The sequence below is a fragment of the Indicator indicator genome, chromosome Z (assembly GCF_027791375.1).
Source record: "Indicator indicator isolate 239-I01 chromosome Z, UM_Iind_1.1, whole genome shotgun sequence".
Lineage (NCBI taxonomy): Eukaryota > Metazoa > Chordata > Aves > Piciformes > Indicatoridae > Indicator > Indicator indicator.
The window spans coordinates 34,030,722-34,052,938 of NC_072053.1; the positions used below are offsets into that span (position 1 = coordinate 34,030,722).

General features: G+C 35.6%; 1 protein-coding gene across 1 annotated transcript in view; it reads left to right on the forward strand.

The window, feature by feature from the left end:
• AP3B1 (adaptor related protein complex 3 subunit beta 1) overlaps nt 1–22,217 on the forward strand; it is a 141,095-nt gene that overhangs the window by 81,705 nt on the left and 37,173 nt on the right. The window contains exons 21-22 of the mRNA XM_054398147.1: nt 6,212–6,281; nt 7,082–7,188. Coding sequence (XP_054254122.1) covers nt 6,212–6,281; nt 7,082–7,188 — 177 coding nt within the window. The remainder of the gene's footprint in view (nt 1–6,211; nt 6,282–7,081; nt 7,189–22,217) is intronic.

Consider the following 22,217-nt stretch of genomic DNA (forward strand, 5'->3'; position numbering starts at 1 on the left):
GACAGGTAGTGCACCTATGTCAAAGATTTTTCTAGTAGAGAAGCCAAACTAGATCTTGCCAAAAACTGGCAGCACAACACAGGTTACCTTGAATTCTATCAGAATAAACGTTTTTGGTACTATGTGGGACGTGAATTAAGTCTTAAGTTTGCAGATTGTCATGTTAGCACAGTATTTTTTCACCAGGAAGCTCCAGATACTCAGGCCTGCTTAGTTCTGAGCAGCCACTGCAAAACCATGTTCAAACAACAGTGTCTTCTATCTGCAGCATTTGTCTAGTTTTCTTAGGATATCAGCACCCTTGCTCATAATTTCCTTCACTACAATTACCTGAACTGTTCTGGTTCTTTCACAGAGTATGTGACGACTACTACCATGAAGAAGCTTTTTATATTTAAAACAGCAGTCATGAATATGTTAAGTCAAATGTACAGAATAATATGAGAACCAGAATTTCCAAGAACTCAGGATTGTTGAAATCAATGGAAAATTGTTAAGCCCTTGGATTTTAAGAGAAAAGAAAGATTGTTTCACTAGTCCTGAAGCCTTACTTGTCTTAGGAACAGAAAGCACTTACAAGCAATTGACAGGAGACTGGATCAGAGTCAAAGAGTAGAGGTGAAAAATAGCAAATCTTTAAAACTTCACCAAAAAATGTTAAAAACAGCTGACCGTGGGCTTATATGCATGGCAGCAAACAAAGAAGCAAGAAGGTTATTGAGAAGAAAATATAGCATAGAGCTCACTGTGCAAAAGCTAAATATCTATGTTCCTTAAATTCTTTTTCACCAAGAAATTAGCACATTTAATATAAGGGCAGCAAGCTATGACTGATGGACTGTGTACAGCAATGTATGAAGGGGGCAGGGAGGAAGTTAATTTAACAGTCTTGAACAGAGAGGTCTGATTCCATGTACTATATTAATCTCTAGAACCAAGAAGTTAGTTTCCTTTTAAGATGTGTTGAATGCCTGCATTTATATTGGAGGTGTTTTTGATACTTGGTTATATTGAGAAGTGTAATTGGATAAGGGAGTGGAGGAGAGAATCACAGGTATATTGTGCCAAAGGTTATTTTTATGCTAACTAGTTTAATAGATTTTTTGGAGAGACCTCTTTTAACCCCTGTGGTGGAGCTGACTGATGACAAGCTAAGCAAGCCCTTCCAAGCTGAAAAAAACGTGAATCGTTAACAAACTTTAAAGAGCATTATAGATAAATTCTGTTGGAAAAGCTGTTGTTTGTATTACTCTCCTATAGGGTGTGGTCACTGTAGGTGGGAAAATGATATGTTAGGATTTCCTTTCCTTTTTAATAAAACCGAAAAGAGTTTTTGAAATACATATAAGGGTGGTAGGTAGTAAGCTCTATTTTTGTAGTTTATCCATTTGCCACACGTTATGAACTATGTAACATAGCTGATGTTTTGGGTGGTGTTGCCATTCTAAGTGTTTTGTGGATACCAGTGCCATATTCAGCAGAATTTTTGTAAGAAAAAAGATTCAGTTACACTCACATGGGATCATAATTTGTGCATACATCCATGCATTTAATAGTAAAGCAGATTACAAAAACTTCAGATTATTTTTCCTGAGTATATTAGTAATGCTTTCATATGTTTTTCTCTTGAAGAATCATTTTGAAAAAGCTGTTGTGTTCACTGTAATTGAGCTGCAGTGAATAGAAAAGTCACTCTCTTGTACTGCAGTGTTTTATATCATTTTGAAATACAGCTAGTTTGAGGTGTTCAGACCCATATTATATTGTAAGCATAAATACCGCAGAGCTAAAATGCAGATTCAAGGAAGATGCATGTATAAGTAGGTGTCTCTACAGTGGGATTTTAAAATCAGCTGCTGTTGATCTCCTTATACAAGTATAATACAGCCACTCAGCTGTTAAAAACCTGATCCACTATTAAAAAATATACAAAAACAAATTGTCTATCTTTCTGCCTGATCTCTTTTCAAGTGCTAACACAATGGAAACAATGGGTGATCTGTCAATGCATTTGGATTGTCAATGATGGTTTTGTATAAATATTGGGAGGATAAGAAATAAAATTCACACAGCAAAATATGATTTCATCTGCCTTTTCTCTGCAGCTTCATGGCTCATGCTGCGGTGTGAAATTCTCATTTTACACACTTTGCAGGCGGAGCACATGAATTATGCATTGAGCAAGAGAAATCTCCTGCTTCAAGTCCTATATGCATTTACCAGGTTCTATCTCTATTACCAAGATGAATTGCAAATGGAGAAATGTTTGATGAAATATAGCTTAACTTCTTTGTTTAGTATTCTGCTTTTCCCATAGTGGGCTCTCTCAGTAGGAAACTGGGTTTGTAGACTTGGTTTTAAGGGAAAAAGATGGAAAATTTTGTTACTACAGAGAAATGCCAGACACATCAGAGCTTTTTTATTGCCTTGATGTGGAATGCAGAGCTTTTTTTATTCACTAGAAATATCTGCTGGTAGTGTTCGTTGCAGTCATTATTCCTAAAAAGCCAATCAATTTTCTTTTTGTGGAAAAAACAAATTAACAGATAGTCATGTTTGTAATAGTTAAGACTTAAGTAAATCTATTTTTTGCCTTATTTTTTACAGACTTGCTTACAATTACTAAATATACCTATAGATATAGAAATATCCATATAAATATGAAAGTGTTTATGTGTGCATATATATAGCATGCATACACACACATAAAAGTACCTGAGTATTTACTTAAGCTTGACATACTTGACTGAAGTAGAAAACAAGACATGATCATACTTTAACATTTGCTTTACCTTAATTTAATTACCTTGTGATTTCCCAGAGGGTAGGATTGATCTTGTGTTGGTTATTTTTTTGTTGGTTGTTTTTTTGGGGTTGGTTTGTTTATTTTGGGGGTTGTTTTGGTTGCTGTTGGGGTTTTGGGTTGGTTGCGGTTTTGGTTTTGTTTATTTCTTCATAGTAAACTGGCGCACTTAAGTACAGTATTCTAATAATAAAGCATGCAGTACTTTTTCTTACAATGTATTATTACCTCGATGTAGTGATTTGGTATTTCTGCCTTATGTCAGGACTATTTTATTTTGAAGTACAAATCCCAAATTTTCTTGAAGGACTTTTTTACCAGTTTGAAAAATGAATTGCGCAGCAGATTCAAAATAATATCAGTGCAGAAATGCGTTTTATCTTATAAAATTATATATCAAGCTTTGTGATATGTACGTAGTAATTACTTCAGAATGGCAAAGTAAATAAAAAAAAAAAACAAACGGAAGCATACTGTTGGTGTCGCTTGTAACACAGAATCTCTTATCTTAACCATCTTCAGAAACAGGTCAAGATTTCTTGGTTCAGAATTCTAGTTTTTTTTAAAACATCACAACTTAGCAGTGCTGCCATTGGCCACAGCCAATGTGCCACAGCCTGTTGTGTGGATGAGCCACGTTTTTACTGACTTTAGTTGGCTGCATAATAAAAGGAAATGGAGAAATACCATCTCTACTGGAAGAATTAGGAAATACAGAACTCTAGCTAAAAACAAGCTTTGAACCTTAATTATACCTGAAGATAAAGCTGCATCATATGGGTAAGTGGGAGTAGGGAGTGGCAGGAGTTTGGAAGTTTAGAGTTTTTCTTTTAAGTGTGTTTGCATTTGTTTAACTGTTCACAGGTTGCTCTGGCTTGGAAGGGACCCTCAAAGGTCATCTTGTCAAACCCCTGAGAAATCAACAGGGACACCTCCAACCAGATCAAGCTGCCCAGGGCCACATCAAGTCTGATCTTTAGTGTCTCCAGGGACAGGGCCTCAACCACATCCCTGGGCAACCTATTCCAGTATTTTACCACTCTCATTGTAAAGAACTTCCTCCTTATGTCCAACCTAAATCTACCCTGCTCCAGTTTCAGATCATTGTCCCTTGTCCTGTTGGAGCAAGGCTTTCTAAACAATCCTTCCCCAGCCTTCCTGCAGGTCCCTGAACTTGATCTTCCGTTACAGTGGGAGAGACTTTTCTCTGCTAGTCCGCATCTAGTGGTGCGTTGAGGGGGACAGCAAGATTGCCGGTGAAGACTGAGGCAAAAAAGTTGAGTACCTCAGCTTTCCCCTAGTCTGTTGACCCTAGCTGTCCATTCTCACTCCTGTGAGTGAGAACTATAGAACTGTGTTCTCTCTTAGTATGTTCTGGTGTCTGAAGAGTTTGTAGTGTAGCAAAAAAGTTTTGATATATATATTTTATAGCAGAAGCGCTAAGCTAAAAAGGGCTAAATATTCACCAAATGATACTATAAAAAGACTTGGTATTCTTTAGAAGAATTGTTGTAAAAATTATTTCTGCCACTTGATAGACATGAATAATTCAGGTAGAGCTTATGACGTATACTATTTATCCTTACTCACTGATTTAAAAAAAAATAAAAAAAATAGACAACAGAAGCTTAATGACCTGCCAATAATCAAACTGGAAGAGAACAATTGAATCTGGCATTTGTGACCAGAATGTGGAACTCGAGAGAGTGGGTTCTGCAGTAAAGTCTCTCACTAATTCTGGACAAGGCATATAAGGAATAGAATAAGATTAACACCACTTAAAAGATACTACGATATTTCCTTCATCCAAAGGAATTTTGTGTTTCAGATAAATCAGCAATACTAGAACACTCAAATACCATAGTGATAAGGACCTTTGAAATATGTTTAATTTAAAGTAATTTTTGGAATAGTGGCTTCCATTCTTGTCTGTCCACAAAATTATTCTTCTCCCAGAATATCTAAAGCACATCTGTAACAATCATAGAAGTAACTAGTATTTGAGACATTTTGTGTCAGGTCAAGCCTGGTAGTCATTAATAGTTAACACTCTCAGATGGTGAGAACAGTACCTAGTTTCTTGTATGTTCTTTAGAGGAAAACGTAGGATTTCTCCCAAAATTGGAAAAAAAAAAAAGTCAGTGTTGTTATTTGCAGCATGGGACTGTGACACTAGAGGAAATGGAGTGTACCTTTGGAGAAGTCATTTTGTTCTATGGTGATAAGTCAAAGAAAGTGATTCCAGCTGCTCAGTTTCTGAGTTTCTGATGATTCCAAGGTGTTGTAGAAATTTTTATCTTGAGTGCCTACAGAAGCTAGCAGCTTGCAAGAAATGGAGGCCTGCATGGACACCAAAAGTTTTACTGATTTATTTAGACCTGTTTATTTATTAGAAAAGGTAAAAGAGTAATATATGTATGTGCATTTGGTTGTCACATGCTGTTGAAAAGGAAAAGAACTGGAAGTTTCACAGAAGTGTGACTCCCAGAAAGTCTATGCTTAAGTTACTTGCAATACTTTGGGTAGTGAGCAGCGTCTAAAGATAGTTGAGAAAGTCTTTGAAAGAACAACAAAGGCTTCTGTCTGGACAATGAGCTAGAGAGAGCAAAGGTGGAAGAAGCTCTTTAGCCAGTCCAGGCAAAGGATGCTTAAGAGTGGATAAAAACAGCATGATGATAAAGTCTGCTGAACATCCAATGGGTAATGTGTTCAGGTTCCAGTTACAACCAGGGATCAGTCCTTTTGACTAAACTGCCCTATGGGAAGTCCTTGTTAAGCTGTGACACCCTAGATTATATTCTGAATCATCACTGTCTAGAAAGTGTAGGTATGTCCAACACTCACTCTTACTAGATTTGTGAAGAACTCTTTATTTAGCTGTATTAAAAAAAAAAAAATTGTTGAAATACTCTCTTTGCCAAGTCATTGGGGTGACTCTATTTTGTCCACTCTTACTTAAAGTACTACCAATCCTTACTACGATGACTTGTCTTAAGGCTGAAAATATGAAACTTTTCTTGTGACAGAAATCAACATTTTGGGTTTTTTTCAGCAACTGAGTAAAATCCCAGTTGATGACGGGGTAGGATTCCATACTCTATTTTCATATATTCATACAAAACCAGAAATACTAGTACCTAAGTCTTTTGTCTCAAAAAAAAATAAAAATCTGTGTCTGTTTGAATGGTCTCAACAGAAATGTCTGATCTGACACCAAATATTGTCAGCTATTATTAATAACGAATTAAAATGTGAGCTGCAGAGGAGTTTAGATGGAGTTTGGATTCAGCTTACCTGTACAAAGAAATGTTCTCACTTAGGAACATTCTCTGAATGCCAAACCCTGAAATAAAGACATTTTTGTTTTGATAATATATTAAAATATGAAATATTTGTGTATCTTGACAGAAAGAAGAAAAAGCAGTGCAAGATAGAAAAGCTCCAAGTAAAGATGTGTTTCTCTTAGATTTGGATGATTGTAAGTATCTTGATTAAAGTGTCATTTTTTTCCCATGACATAAATTCAATCCAGTTAATTTAATGAATTTTGAATGTCTGAAACACTGGCTGTTTTATTCGTCATAGCAGCTTCCTGATTTAAATGAAAAAATGCTTGTACTAGCAACTTACTTTTATGCATAATTATTGGAATGCATGATTTTGCTGGGTTTAGAACCAAGAAATTGTTTCAAATATTAGAACGTATTGTTATGTGAATGACTTACTTCGATAATTTTTGTATGTGTGGACCTTGTTTTCTGTTCACTTAGGCTTATTTTCTCAGATGCCAATGAATGTTACTTGCACATCTATGCAGTCTATGAATGAATAGTGGTAATAGATACTACACATCGCAATTTTGAAGAACAGATTAAAATGTTATCTTGGAGAAGGGTATATAGAACTTCCCCTTTTTTTTTTGGCTATGCTTGCCTAGCAGCTTTCTTCAAATTTACTTCTATAGGTGCACCATGTTAGAATTGCATGGATATGTACTTTGCGTGTAACTCCTAAATGAGAGCATGCTGCACAGTGCGGATCAGACCAAGGACAAAATACTTTAAATGTAAATATTGTGGTCTATACATGTATCAGGGATTACTTCTTCAGACATACTCTGTTTTGAGTATTGGGGCTATATGTCTGAAGAAATAATCTGATATTCAGAAACACATGGATAAAAAAATCAGATCAAGGTGTAAAACATATTTTTCATACTTAATGGTTCATTATCTTTCCCAGTATTTTTATAAATCAATTGCCTTTTTTTACTTCTAGTTGGTCCTGTGACAACTCCTGTGGTAGTTCCTACAGCAGCTGTGTTATCCCCAAGTTTAACAGCAGACCTGGAGGGACTGAGTCTCTCAAGTTCATCAGTCATTGATGTAAGTAGCCTTTATGGCGTGGATGGGTGTGTGTGTCTTAAATAAAGCATTTCCTCTGTTTTTGAGGCACTCATTAAAGTGTATGTTGGGGGTGGTTTAAGTACTCACCCATAAAGGTCTTGTATGAAATTCTGATTTACGTGCAGGTCTGTTAGCTTTTTTCCTTTTTTTTGTGTGGTTTTTTTTTTAATATCTGCAATATTACGTTCTGAAACGTGGAGGAAAGTATGAATATTCCATGTCTGAGAAGGATGATTTCAAGGATTTTTTTAACTTTTTTTGGTGTCTTTTTCTCTGCCTCAGTGAAACTTTAATTCACAAATCAAGTATCCAAACTATACAAATGCTTCAAATCATCTAGTTGCTACACTATAAAAGATAAACTACATAGCTGTTAATCTTCAGCCTGTCTCTTTAGAATACTTGCCTCCAATTATGACATTTTGCTGCTTAGAAGTAATTTTTCATGAGTATAAAAAGCATAGCCCCTGGATGTAAATAAAAAGGGTATGGATTTACAATCAGTGGTGTATCAGTATGTGTCATGATTCATTCTGTTAGTTCTTTCTGCTTTGTAGCACTTTCCATTAGGGAATCTCAAAACTGTAGGTATAATTAAGGTTAGCAAAGTCATGGATGTAGAGGGCATGCACTGGTTTGAGAAAAGAATAGTAGCTTGTGGTGTTCTTTATTGGGTTGTTTTTGCTGGTTTGTTTGTTTTTCCAGCCATTTTGTGCATCCAATTTAAATTTGCAGTTTAATAAGGAATTACGGCAGTACAACATAGGATAGTTACCCTTGTGAAAATGGATGGGATGACCAGAAAAGATACCAGAGGCACAAGTATTTTTGAGCCTAACCTTGTTTCTAATGAGGCTGGTACGGAGGACTTGCACTGCAACTTAAGTAATTGCTCATAAAATACTTTGTGCTGGCTTTGGGAGCAATATATTTGCAAAATCAAATATTTCTTCCATTAAGGAGCTGCAAGAGTGATTCCAGTCAAGAAATCGTCTTAGCTGATGATTTACTTTCATGTTTACAGCCTTTAAAATTTGGTGTTGAAAAGGTAGAATTTCAGGTAATGTGTTGCATCTTAGCTTTACATTTCAAGCAGAGCGGCAACAATCTGTGGACAGGCACTCACTTTACCTGGTGCTTAGTCCTTCATGTGTCACGCAGTCTGAAATTGCAAGGAATTCTCTTTTGTGTTACTTTGCAGTGCAGTATGCAGCGTTAGGTGGCAGACCTGAGTTTAACTACAACTGTCTTTTTATTCGTCTGAATGCAATCCCACAACTTCTTCTTTGCTATCTTTTATGGCTTTGATTTCTCAAAACACCCGCAGTCATCTGTTTTCCTGGCTCTGGGTTAGCTTAAGAATGCTTTACTTCAGAAATACCATCTTTGAGAGTAGTTAAAGATCGCTGTAAATAAGATGCTTGCAAACAGTCCTTAATTCTTTCATCATCTATGGTACATGAATATGTGTTCCACTCCCACACTCATGCTTTCCTTGTGATTGCCACTATTTTTTGCGAATTGCTTCTCCCCATTCTTCAGAAGGTTGCTGTAACAAAATTGTTAGGGCTAGAAGGTGTTAGCTTAACACTGGGAGAAGTTTTGCATGAAAGAGTTGACTCTGTATAATGCTTCTTTCTTGGAACTGCTGAGTTCCTGATAAAATACATAACCAGAAAAGAAGCAGAAACATTTCTTCATACTCCCTGCTTTGGAAACAACCTAAATATAATAAAACTAATGGCTGCTGCCTGAACAGTGACTATGTGTTTTGGGCTGTATTCTGTTTTCAGATCTAAGTTCAACTCTTACTGCCATTGGTAATAATTGCAAATTTACATGAGGTCCTTTGCTGGGTTAAAAACTGTTCTTTCAGATTATTTCCATATATTGTAAACAAACTTGAGTGCAAGTAGTTAAATAACTATTGTCATGTGTTGTTCAGCACCATCAGATAATTTTCTAAAAATGAAAATGTAAAAACAATTTTTAAGACTTTAAGTGGGAATGCCCCTCTTTAAATAGCATTTTGAGTTTAATCTGTGATGACTAATTCTAAAAATAATGAGGATAGTTGTCATACTTCAGAAAACTTTTTTCTTCCTTCAATGGGAGAGGAAATTAATTTAACTGTAGGGCACATGCCAAACTAACAGTAAGAAATTAATTTATTACTAGGCAATGGAGAGCATGGAGTAAAAATAGATAAGTACAGTATATGACCCTAATATGAGAGAAATGTAGCAGCCACTTGTCTTAGAATATGTCAGGCAGTCTATTATTCAAATCATTCAGCACTGTAATTTGATACAGCTTTTAGAAAACTTACAACTTCAGACTCGTAACTACTGAACATTGTAGAAAGTATAAATATAAGAATGGTTTTACAGTAGTGGTATGGGTTTTTTAAATTAACAAACCCAAAATATCCTTGAATAGAAACTGCAGTGCACAATCTGATGCTTTGTGCTGTGGCTTATTTTTTTTTAATGTTTTATGCTTACATATAGTACATTTTCCCCTCACAAAAACACGCACATGCATATTATAATTTTTCCAGGAAAACCAAAATTTTCTGGTAATTTATTAATAACTTTCTTCCAGTTGTGTGCAAAACACAGTAAATCCTTGTGCATGCTTCTGCCCTGGTACATGTGTCTGTCTTCAGGTGGCTCAACCACTCACAATCCAGAAGGCTAACCATATCCCGGGCTGCATCAGAAGAAGCATGACCAGCAGGTTAAGGGAGGTGATTGTGCCTCTCCAGTCTGGTGAGAGCCCATTTGGAGTACTGTGTCTAGCCCTGCAGTCCTCAGCACAGAAAAGACATGGACCTGTTGGACCTTAATGGAGCATTCCAATACTTACAGGGAGCCTATAAGAAGGCTGGAGACAGTCTTTTTGCATGCCCTGGCCTGTTACAACAGGACAAGGGGTGATGGTTGTAAACTATAAAGGGAAGATTTACACTAAATATAAGGAAGAAAGGGTGGTGAAATACTGAAACAGGTTGCCTAGAGAAGTGGCAGATACCACATCTGTGGAAACATTCAGGGTCAGGTAGGATGGGGCTCTGAACAACCTGATCTAGTTAAAGATACCCTTGCTCACTGCAGGAGTGTTGGACTATATGACCTGTAAAGATCTCTTCCAAGGCAAAACCATTCTATGATTCTAACCTCAGGTAACTGAGTTTGCCAGAGATGACTTACTTGGCTTTCCAGGGTGTGCTAGCAAGAGAAGTCATACCTAAGTGCTTGCCTTGCAGGTCTGCATTTGAAGTCAATTAAGGTTTAAATAGATATATTTACAAGCTTGAAAGATACTTGGAGGTGTGGTGCCAATGAGTAACAGGACGCAAGAGAAAGCTGCAAGCTGTTCAGTGTAAAGCGGTTATCTGAAAACCCTGGAAATGGGTGTTGTCCCCTAAAGGGAGGTCATAAAGTGAGAGAAGAGGGAACTGAAAGCAAAGCTCATGAATGCTGTAAGGACAGGGAGGGTTATAAGCAGCTGCAGGAAATAATATTTTACGACAGAATAGTGAGAGGAGGGAGAGGAGAGCTGTGATATAGAAGAGAAGCTGAAGAGGGGAGTGATCATCTGTTCCTACTCATCACAGAGCTGATGAGAAAAAAGCTAAACCAGCTGTTCTTTTCTCACTTGAATTTTAGATGGTAAAAATATACAAGCAACTGCTCTCCTATATATGTAGAGCCCTGAGTATGATGCCTATGATTATTAACTGGTAAAAATGGCACATACTTATAAAAATTAGCTAGAAGAAAATGTTGCTTTGTTATTAAGAGATTTGATATGATTCAAAACAGCATTAGTGCAGGGAACTGACATCTGGATAAAAGCTCTGATGGCAGCAGCAGTTGGATGAGGCAAGAAGTGTGTGGAAATACAGGCTGAGTTGAGTAAGGTTTGAGGGAACAATGGTTGTCTCCACTGCCCCAAACAGATGATAAGCTGGAGTAAAAGTCAAGGGTGAATAAAAGGAGTTCACAATAAATGCACACAGCAAAAGAGGGGAAAATTTATTCTAATGAGGAGGTGCTTATATAAATATTTAATACAACAATTCAGTGCATATGGAATTACGGTGTAATTGTAAAAGTGGTACTGCTTTACTTACACTGGGCATGCAAAATATAACCTTAGTATTCTCTTGATAGCAGTTACTACCAATTATGTTTTTGTTTCGTACTACTAAGAGGTTCACAGAAATTGTTTAGGAAGGGAGGAATAAACATCATGTTTTCTTTCTCATGTCTTCTACAGATCTTTTGACTGAGATCCATTCTGAGAACTCTTTCTGCATAGAGCATAAATAATAGGTTTTGACGAAAGTCAAGTTTGAGCTGCAGACCTGTCAAACTAGGTTATAAATATGTTTAATTTCAAATTGAGCACACTTACACAATTCCTTTAGAATAATAAGCATGAATTCTCTCAGTATTCAACCAGTGATATTTTTAGGGTAGCAGAACACCTTAAATGGTATTTTAATCTCTACATTGTTGAAGGAATCTTTACAAGGGAAAACTTTCTTATCATTTAGGTTGCTTTGTTCATTTGGGTTGTATCTAATTCCACTATAGCAACGGTTATGACAGATTCTGAAGCATGTTCTTTTTCTTTACACACTTCTCTTCATAGAAGTACCAGGAGCACGGGGATTACAGTAATGGATTCTATCACAGCTCTAGTCTGATATGCAGTTTACAAGAGTTAGTGTGAGTTACTTAAGAATTTGTAAAACCCTACAGTAGAGAAATGACTAGTTATTGGTGTGCACTCAACTTCATGAATTTTGTTTCTTGAAACCTTTCTTAGCAGTAATTATTCTATGACTAGATGTATTTATCATTTATACAAGTTCTGGTCTGAGTTCTTACCCTAGGAATGGCGGTATCAGAAGAAACATGACATTGACATGAGGGAGAGGTAGTACCATCACATGTGATAGCAGCAGACTGTGCAATGGCTCTAACTAGAATCTTGGTACTCTTCTGCCCTGTCTTCTCAGAGAGGCTTTGATTGACTATAATAGTGTTTTAAATAACTTGGTTTATATTTCTGTAAATATAGACTGTCTTCCTTAGGACACTTCTAAGATGTTTTTACAAAGAAAAAAAGATGGTTCCTTTTAAATTAGTTTTCAGTGTTAGCCACATCTATCAGATGTTTACGTGTTAGGATAATACAGATTTATGGTATCCTTGATATAATACTATTATTTTTTATAGTTTACCATTTGCCCCTTTGCTTTTCATCTTCCTATAAGAAATGTAGCTATTTCACAGAAAAGCAGAAGCATCAGCAGAGGCCAGCCATAAAACACACCCTATCCCCCAATCCCATAGCCAGCCCAGCAGATAAGACCCAACACTCCAAAACCAGAAGCAGCAACAGGAAACAGGTAGCCTCTCATGTTACAAACTACAAGCCCCATAGTACTTTGCTCCAGCCAGCACTTTGATTATAAAGCTGGCATGATGTCAACATAGTATAGAATATTCTTCATCAGATTCAATTATTATAAACTCAAGACACACAGATGGAAATTTGGAAGATTTGTTGAGGGGAACAGGAAAGTATGCCACGAGGTAGTCCATGTGTATGTTACCTCTGCATGTTTGTAGCTTGTTTGCGTTGTTGATTACACTTGTACTTGAGCAGGGATGTTTTTGGAGTACTGCATAGTTTTTTCTCCAGCTTTGTGTCTGAAGATGGTGCTTTCTTGTGTAAAACAGTATAAAATATCTGTATTGTCTTCAGTTTTCCCTGCTCTGTGCTCTACAGGGTTTGTAACTAGCATAAGGGTTAAATGGAACCACTTTTTACAAATATCATATGTTAGTAGGATGCCCAGGAAAGTTTGTATCAATGAAGCAAGTGAGAAGGCACGAAATTTTAAATCTAAGAATTAAAAAGCAACTTTCTTATAGTGCTGCCCAGAATTCAGCATGTAGCTGATATAAGTGTGACTGATGCTTGTAGGAAGGCGGTGTGGTCCAGTGGATACAGAAGTGGGTGTTACATATGGAAAATGAGTTCTATTTTTGGCTTACTACTTGCTGTGTGATCTGGAGGGAGTAGCTTAATCTTTTAGTTTTCCATCTGAAAAATGAGGATAATGATGCTTGTTCACCTTGGGAAAGCACTTGGAAATCCACAGATGAATGTAGCTGCTCATCAGCAGATATTAACCATTGCTGAGACAGAAGAGGGAATGAATCATAAACCTTTTGCATACTTAATTTTTCTGTGTTGATACAAGCTTGCTGTATAAGAGGCTGTTCTTAAATTGGTGACGTAGTATATGCGTTTCATCAAGTATTTTGAAGTTGTAATGACCTTTTTAGAAATTGCTTTCACATACATCTAAAAATCATAGCCTGGGAAAAAAACAGACTATTATGACAAAAACTTTGAAGTGTCATTTCACCATTATTCTTTAATTATAAATCACATTATCAATGTTTGTCATGTTTATTAGTTTTCAGACCTTAAAAATACTCATTTTTGTGTTTGTTAAATGCATTAATACTTAACAAACTCTACACCTAAGAACCTTCAACTGCTTTTAAATAGATTAGAGAATTTAATTTGAAAATTCAAACATGAAATTTGAGTTGTTCGGAGTCAGAAACAAGTTTTTGATAGAAGACGCTGGCTCAAAGAATAGCATACCCAGTCTGAGAGGTATATTATATTATTACTATGCCTAATGCCATTGATTTAGTTTATTACTGTGTGGTTTAGTAATAGATATTCTCCTGACTGTATTTAAAAATAAAAGTGCTAGAATAACAGAGTACAATGGAATTACAGTATTAAAATCCTGTTTATGCAAGATAAATTAAACGGGGGTAGGCATTGCAAAAAAGAAACTCCTTTACGTAAGTTACCATCAGGATCTTTTTTTGCCTTCTGTTGAAAGTCAGGACAGTCCTTAAAATGAATGCAACTTTTTTAAAAATGAAATGCTTAGATCTATGATAGAATTTAATGTAACGATTCATTTTCTTTCCAATATGAAGACTACATATGTTATGCTTTTTATGAAATAAGAATTTTGTAAACTGAATTGTTGCTAGGTATGCAAACCAAGCATATGTAATGTATGATTGTGATTTCATAAGTTACTCTTTAAATATGTGCTGTGGTAATGTATGTAAAACAAAATGTGTTTGTGTGTGTGTTATGCTGTGTAACTCAAACAGAAGAGAGAGGCAACTTAAGCTGTATTTTTGGTTTATTTTGTCAATAAAACCTAGCTCTTAAAAATTTCAACCACATCTTTCTAAGGTAACATTTACCTCCTCACATCTTTAGCATCTATCAGACATGACATGGGACATATTCATTGACCCTAAAAATTTTCATCAGTCTCCTGCGCTGGAAGGGGGCAGCCCCAGCCAGACAAGAGGCTCATTTCAATTTTAACGGCTGTAATTAAAGGTTAATTCACTGAGTCAGGATTAACGAGGAAAGTACAAATGATAGGCAAGCAGCTGCCTTTATAATATAGGATTAGAACAATACAATTACAATAAGAATTAGAAAAAATCAACTTCCTGGAAAGGTTCTGTAATGAATGAACGTTATTTCTCTGTTCTTAATTGTGGTACTTAAACATGAAGACTCTGTGCAGCACATTATTTGTTGTTGTTGTTGTAATAACACTTGATCAACAGTGTCTAATAAGGTAGTATGCCAACTACAATGACAGCAACTGTTACATTGATAAATTTAATAGTGTGCTGTCCTGAAAACCTTCAGACTTATTTTTAAAGCTGTGTGTGCTAGCCACACAGGTGACAGCTTCGAACTTCTGTAATTAGAGATTTGGTTTTGTAACTTTTTCCAGTCACTTACTTTTAGCCCGTTTCTGTAAACAACCTTAAAATTACACTGACTTTAAAAAAAACACACTGAGATTGTCCTGGGGATTGACCTTTAGATCATGCCCACTTGTTTTATGTAATATTCTTAACACATGAAAAGTAATGTTAGTTTGTAAATCAGTACATATATCAGCTACACTCTGGCTTTAACATCCTGTTGTGACTGTGTGTGTTTCACTTGCATTAATTAGTATAATTTAAAAGTTGGTACAACAAATGCTTTCACAGAGTTGCATTTTGTGCAGTGTCAAGTTCATGGGTAGTATGTGTATAAAAAATTAATGTAAAGTTCGGATCATCTCTTGGGATTCCTTTAAAATTTGTGACTGGCATGTAAAAATATCTAATAGAAATAGCTTTGTAATAAAAGGAAGACATAATATTCTAAATTGAAGCAAATAAGTAGGCTGGAATTTTTCAGACACTCCTGGTCTCAATTGCCGGTTTTAATGTCCATTCATTTCTCTATGAATGGACATTAAAACTTCTGTAATAGTCTATTTAAAAATTTCTGTGTTTACTGATTATCAGATATGTGCAACCATATGTGCTTAAACTTTTAAAAGATACTTCACAAAGGTAATCAGGAGACTGCTCTGAAAACTGAGGCTCCATGAAAGAACACATTAAGTTGTGCTGGCATGCAGCTGAGCACTGGTACTTTGAAACAAAATCCAGCAATAATTTCTTGGAAACTAATATTAATATGGGAATATTTAAAGTTAGGTGGTTTATGTTAGTCAAAACTATAAGCATGTTACCTTTTTATAATAAATGGTAATGTTAGTATGCGTTTGCTTTATAAAACTTACATACCCGTTTTATCTAATACCAACTGAGGAATGCTCTACATCTGTATTGCAGGTAAAAAGTATACCTCTGGTATTTAAATTATTCTAGGTGTTGTTTGGCTAAAAAGCTGGGCCAGTGTGTGTTTCTAACAATATTTTGACATTAAAAGCACCAGAAAGCTCTTTTTGGTGAGGGCAGTTGATAACTTTTCATTCATAATTAGCTCATAGAGAACCGAGAGACATTTCAGGGAAATTGAACTGTCAGTGGGTAGAAACAAGCATTTGACCTCATCACATTGAGTGGGGCCCATCATAATTTGTTCATTTGGTGCCCATCAGCCCAGCCTCATCTCTCATACTGCACCTCGCTGACCTTCCCTCTCCAATTCCACTCAGTTCAGCTTTAATTATGACTCTGCAGACCCGAAGAAATATTGCAGCTTGCTCTCAAAAACCCTGAACTGCCACTCACCAAAAGATTGGTTTTTAACAGGTAATAAATGCCCAAAGGAAATGGTGCTGTGTCCCACACAGAGTAAAGAGCTTTTTTTATTATTATTTTTGAGATTTTCCTGCCTATGAATTGTCACTTTCCCTGTGAAAATTTTATTTTATGCTAGTTCCAGTGCCACAGGAATAGTTTGATATTGGCATTGTTAATTATCTTTTAGACTCTAAAAGAAAGTTTTCCCTGATCTGCTAAACCAGAATACTATTAAAGTAGCCAGATACTATTTAAAAAATTAAAATTACAACTTAAAAACAAACAAACAAAAAACACCCAAACAACAACAAAAAAACCCACAAACAACAAAACAGTGCAATTGTTGCTGAAAAGCTCTGAAACTTAGTCAGAAACCTGGAAACTGTTTTTCTTCTGTGGGAAAGAAATTATCTGTGATTCTTCTGTCACCACTGGTAAATTTTACTGAAGTGGTGATCATAATGTAAATGATTTAACTGTTGATACCTGCAGAGGAGCTGTGGTTTGTTGGCTAACTGGAGAGTATTTAATAGTTTTGGCAAGTAAACTGTTACAAAGGAAAACATACATGGGAAGGCAATAGATAGCGGTAATAATTTTAAATGTGTACTTCCATCTTAAAACAATGTTCCCATGAATTTCTGAGCAAATAAACATATTCAAAACTGCGGTGCTGGAAACTGTATCCTTGTAGTGAATGTTAAACTGTCAGCAGGATTTTCAGGTCATTTGACAAAAAGGATACAGGTGCAGTAGCTAGCAGTGAAGGTGACTGCTAGTTTCATCAATCACTTTGCCTTTCTTTAAGTTGATACATAATGGACCCCTTCAATCAGCTTCCTTGTTCTTTGTCACTTGTTTAGGAAGAAGAAAAAAAGAAGGTGGAAGGGCTGGACTTTAAAAGTCAAGGTTATAAAATGAATTGTTACTTATTTACACAGGATAAGGAGGATACATCAGTGTGAGAAGGGGCCCTTCATAAAATGTCGAGTTTGTCAATGGGTGATAATATGCAGTTTGAAGCTTTGTGCAGACCTTGAGCAGTGACAGTAGTTGTCACAGCAGTGATTCTGAACAAGAATTTAAAATTAAGACATTGTTTAGTGACAGAGACACAACATGTGCCAGAAAATGTGCTAATCAGTATTCACTTTATTTTCAGAGGGTCACAGTAAATTACAATCCTATGACAAAGTTTGTTTAACTGCAAAAGCAGAATTATAATAGAAATAGAATGTGAATTTATACAGCACCTGGACATTGTATCCTACGATACAATTTTCTTGCATAACGTATATTAACTATACATAGCTACTCAATTGAACTTCATTGCAACTGTATATCTAATACTTATTTTAGAGTACAGCAAGAATATTTTTTTTAAACCTATGTGATAGCTGTCTAAAAAGTTACAGTAGTTCATATTTGTTTGCCCAGTATTATATATAAAATTGATAGAGCAGAAAATTTAATTTCCTGATCTCAAGACTCTTTGCATGTCATCTGCGGCACAACATTGCAAGACCATGGTGAATATTATGAGGACTATACATTAGAGTAGCTCATAGCTAGAAATTAATACAAATATAACTTTTCCTGGTGTCTGCATTCAAAGATGCATGCTGTTGTAGCATGTGTTTTTAGAAGCCTCCTTTCTTCACCTGTCTCTACAGATTATGCACACTTTTTTTATATGACTAATCACAGATTTGGGGGTTTGTATTTTTATACTGAGGAGTGATACTCAAACCATAGAGATCCTTTTATAATTTTAAATTCTGTAATTCCATATGTTTTACAGCATGGATTTTGGCATATTCTGCTAATCCCATATCAAGAAACTTTTTTTAAATTATTATTTCTTCACTTAAGATTTCTAGAGGATCCGCTGAAAACTCCTTACTAAAACTCCCTTTCTCAGAAGGGGACAGTTTCTGGATTTCACTGTGCAGTGACATGAGGTCTCAATGCTCTTCCAAGTATGTGAATTAATGCATGTGAATACATCTTCCAACTTCAGAGCAATATTAAAGGAAATGTAAGATTTCATTGGAAGGTACTTTGCTGATGAGGATCAAAATTTGCCCTTGTATACAGAACCAAATATATCTAACTGTCCTGAGAGTGTATAAGCCTTGAAGTTGAATAGTTATTAAATACGCATTAAAGTAGGAATGAATGCTTTACAATTAACATCATGTCTTGATTTCTGAAATTTGTTACTGATAGTTTTTTAGCTTGGCATATTCGTTCAAATAAATAACAAAGCCTTGTTTGATGCATGTCATGACTCAATTTTGACACTTTTACTTGAAGTGTCAACATCACATTCTGTCCTAAAATGTTTAAAACTGGAAACTTGTGTGGGAAAAGAAATATTTTTGTCTTTGAAAATAAAAGCTATGCGTAAGACTAACTCATCTTGTGAGATATGTCACTACTGTTAGGCAGTTATCACTCCTGCCATGAACCAGTAGTATGATGCCACGTGAATATAGGCTAGCAGTACAAAATAACTAAAAGGCAAGGATGTCACAGTAGGTAAATTAAAGTTGCTTGGAATCTTTTAGATTATGTCAGTACAGATGTATTTTAATATACTTTACATGTTCTTACTAACAGTTGCAGGAAGGTGGGAAACCTTTTGTTGCCCACCTTCAAACATGTGTTAAGGTTGTTTTTTAAAAAAACACTGTTTTGCACACCAGAACCATTTAGAAGTGTCTTCAGTCCTGCTATGCCTTAAACCTTAGACATACTGGAAAGACTGTTGAACAATGCTGTGATTAAATACAGTATCATCACGGAGATGAGTTTTTAAAAGCTCCTTTGGAAACTGATTTTCACCTTATTTTTGCATGCTTTGCTCCTCATGACTTGGCAAACAGTCCCTTGACATGCTACGACTGGAAAAAAAAATTCTAGAATACTCCCAGGTTAGTGTTTTTTGCTGTGCAGTTCATAAAATTTTCATTTTAAACTAACGTTCGCATGAATTAGGAAACATTTCAATCTCTATATGGCTGCATAGAGTTTTGCCTGTTGTTTATTGCCCCTGGCATCAGTGCTTTTGTTTTGAAAATGCCAGAAGAACTGGGGAAAGGAACATTTGTAAAAGCTGTAAAACACATCTTTTAATTTTATTGTGGAGTTTAGGTATTTGTGGCTGTAAAAGGTGTTTATATGAAAAATGTACAAAAATAATTCTACCATTCCTGCTGAAGGAACTTTGTAATACAGAAGCATCAGAACTTATGCTCAGTACATAAATCATAAATTTCAACTATTACTAAATACATTTATGTATTAAAATTCCTTTAAGATGGCATAGATTTAATAAATGGTTGTTCCTTCTGATACATTTTGCTCAGCTGACTAACAATCTATGGGAGGGTTTAGAAAATAGTAGCAGAAATACTCTAGTAGTTAGTACCAAGGTAATTTCAAAAGATGAGAACAAAATTACCTGCCTAATTTGCCTTCAGTCATCAGCTGAGGGGTGTAAGTGTGGTCATATCTACTGTTCAAAGCGGTGCACTTGCATTCAGAATCTGTGTCTGTACAGGAGAGTCTTTATTAGAGATACCCATGGGGTGAGGTTTTTTGTTTGCAGTGTGCTCTGTGAGGTGTTGCTTACATTACCCTCAGCTATGTGTAGGTGGGCTTGAGTGGTATTTTTTCTTAATGAGTGTGAAAAGAATTGGCCTTGTGGAGGCTGAATAGGTCATTTGATGCCATAAATTGTAGGTTTGAGTCAAAAAAAGTGTGCTTTTGAATTTAAACAAATGAATTGAAGTTAGCTCATCTTTGTCTCTTAACAGACTGTGAACTGTATAATTTCTTTCGTTCTTTCTTTTTAGGGACCAAAAGTGAAGTATAAGGAAAACAAAAATGCTGTATTTTAACTGTGGTCTCAGGTTAACTCAGAAGTCTGCTTTTCACAAACTTAAGGAATGTGGTTTTTCCCCAAGTGAAACATTTTATGTAAAGCAAAATAAAATTTAGGGGGAAATAGTGTATTCATATAACAAAAGAGAGATGTATGCCTGTACATACAGAGTTTCTACACCCACATTGAGGAAGTGCTAATATAGGTGTGGTGGGTTTGGAATTTTTTTGTCCTTACATATGGGTTACTATGCATTAAGATTGTCCTGATAGAAGCTAAAATAATACATTGCATTCTTCAACAAAAACAGAACCACCAAGATTCAAATATATAGTTGTAGTAAGCTGACAAGGATGTAATTTACATTTTAGCATTCATAAATATATGTGTTAAATTTCTAATATAGTGTATTATAAATTGAGTTCACTTTGGCTCGTAGGATATACTGTGTGGTAAATGTTTTAACTTTATTATACATTTATCCTGACACAAGAGGTCCTTTACTGGGGGAAATTTGAACTAGATGCTTCTGTTGGAAGTAACCAGTCGATATTCAGGAGCTGTTATACTATAACCCTAACTGTTATAGCCAGTAAGGTTCAGTATGTTTTCATGTTGCTGGTCTCTAGAGTGCTGGCTGTTTCGACAAAATCAAAATAATATGTTGGAAATCATTTGTATGAATTTCTTTGAAGTCAATGCCAGGATCTGTATTAATCCCTCTCGGCAGCATCCACTGTTTCAAATTCATAATTAGGATGCAAGGTGAGGTTGCCACCTTATTCTGTTTTTCTTACTCTTTAAACTACTTCAGCTGATCCTCAGTCTTTCCAGTTGAGTGGTCAGTGGAAGGGTCAAATTGCAAACTGTACATTAATTGGGTTTTGTATATCGGGAGAATGCCTGTTCCTTGAAAAAATGGTGAGACTTTCAGTGGATTTTAAACTACCATGCTGCTTGTTGAAATTCATCAGCCACCTGCATCTGCTTCTCACTCTGTAGAAGCATATGTAGGATGAAATGAGAGTAGATCTCAAGGTTTCCCATGCACACATAAGATTTCCACCACTTGATCCGGATATGAATTTCACCATTTGACTTGGTTATTTTAAAAGTTAAAACCTGGATTGAGATACATTTTTAAACCATGAGTGCTTGATTTTTTTAGAAATGCAGTTAAAAGAAAATTCTCCCTTTGTATCAGTTTAAGCCCTTTTTGTAGTCCTTTGGTGATCCTCTGTGGGGAAGAATGGGCACTTCGGAATTTATACCAAGGTTCATGGCTCGTAATTATGACACTGAGTTCAGCCTTTTCCTTCATGTTTGTGTAATAGCCCTGGCTTAACCATGACAAAATTCCCATTTTGTTTCTACTGAAGTTCTTTCTTATGTGGCTTTTTAAAAGATTTCACTAATATTTTCATTGGTTTATTCATGTGATTCATTATGGTCAGCAGAATGAGAAGACAAAGATGCCAAATTTAAACAAAACCATACGTTGCTTTCCTATAAAGCCAAATGTGTGAAATGTAATTTGTCTCACTGACCTCCAGTTGCACATAAAATACAAAACAAATGTGTTCTTACTTCTGAAAAAGCTTGATTAATCTGGTATGGGACTAAAAGTATTTTCTGCTGTTCAAGAGCTACAGGCTAAGGCCTCATTCTGATTCCTTTATATTATGTAGTAATTTCTATGCTTTAAGAGCAGTACTTTTTATTGATACAAAGTTACTGGAAGTCTGCCTAGTTGATTATATTGTAAGAAGACTGTAGGAAAATCTAAGGGACATAAAATATTAGAAAAGAGGTAATGTAATACTACAGAAGATTTTTATCATTTCTAGGTTCATGGATCACCTTGAGCATACTGCTCTTTGAAAGGATGAATTTATACAACTCTTTGATAACATACAAATACTTAC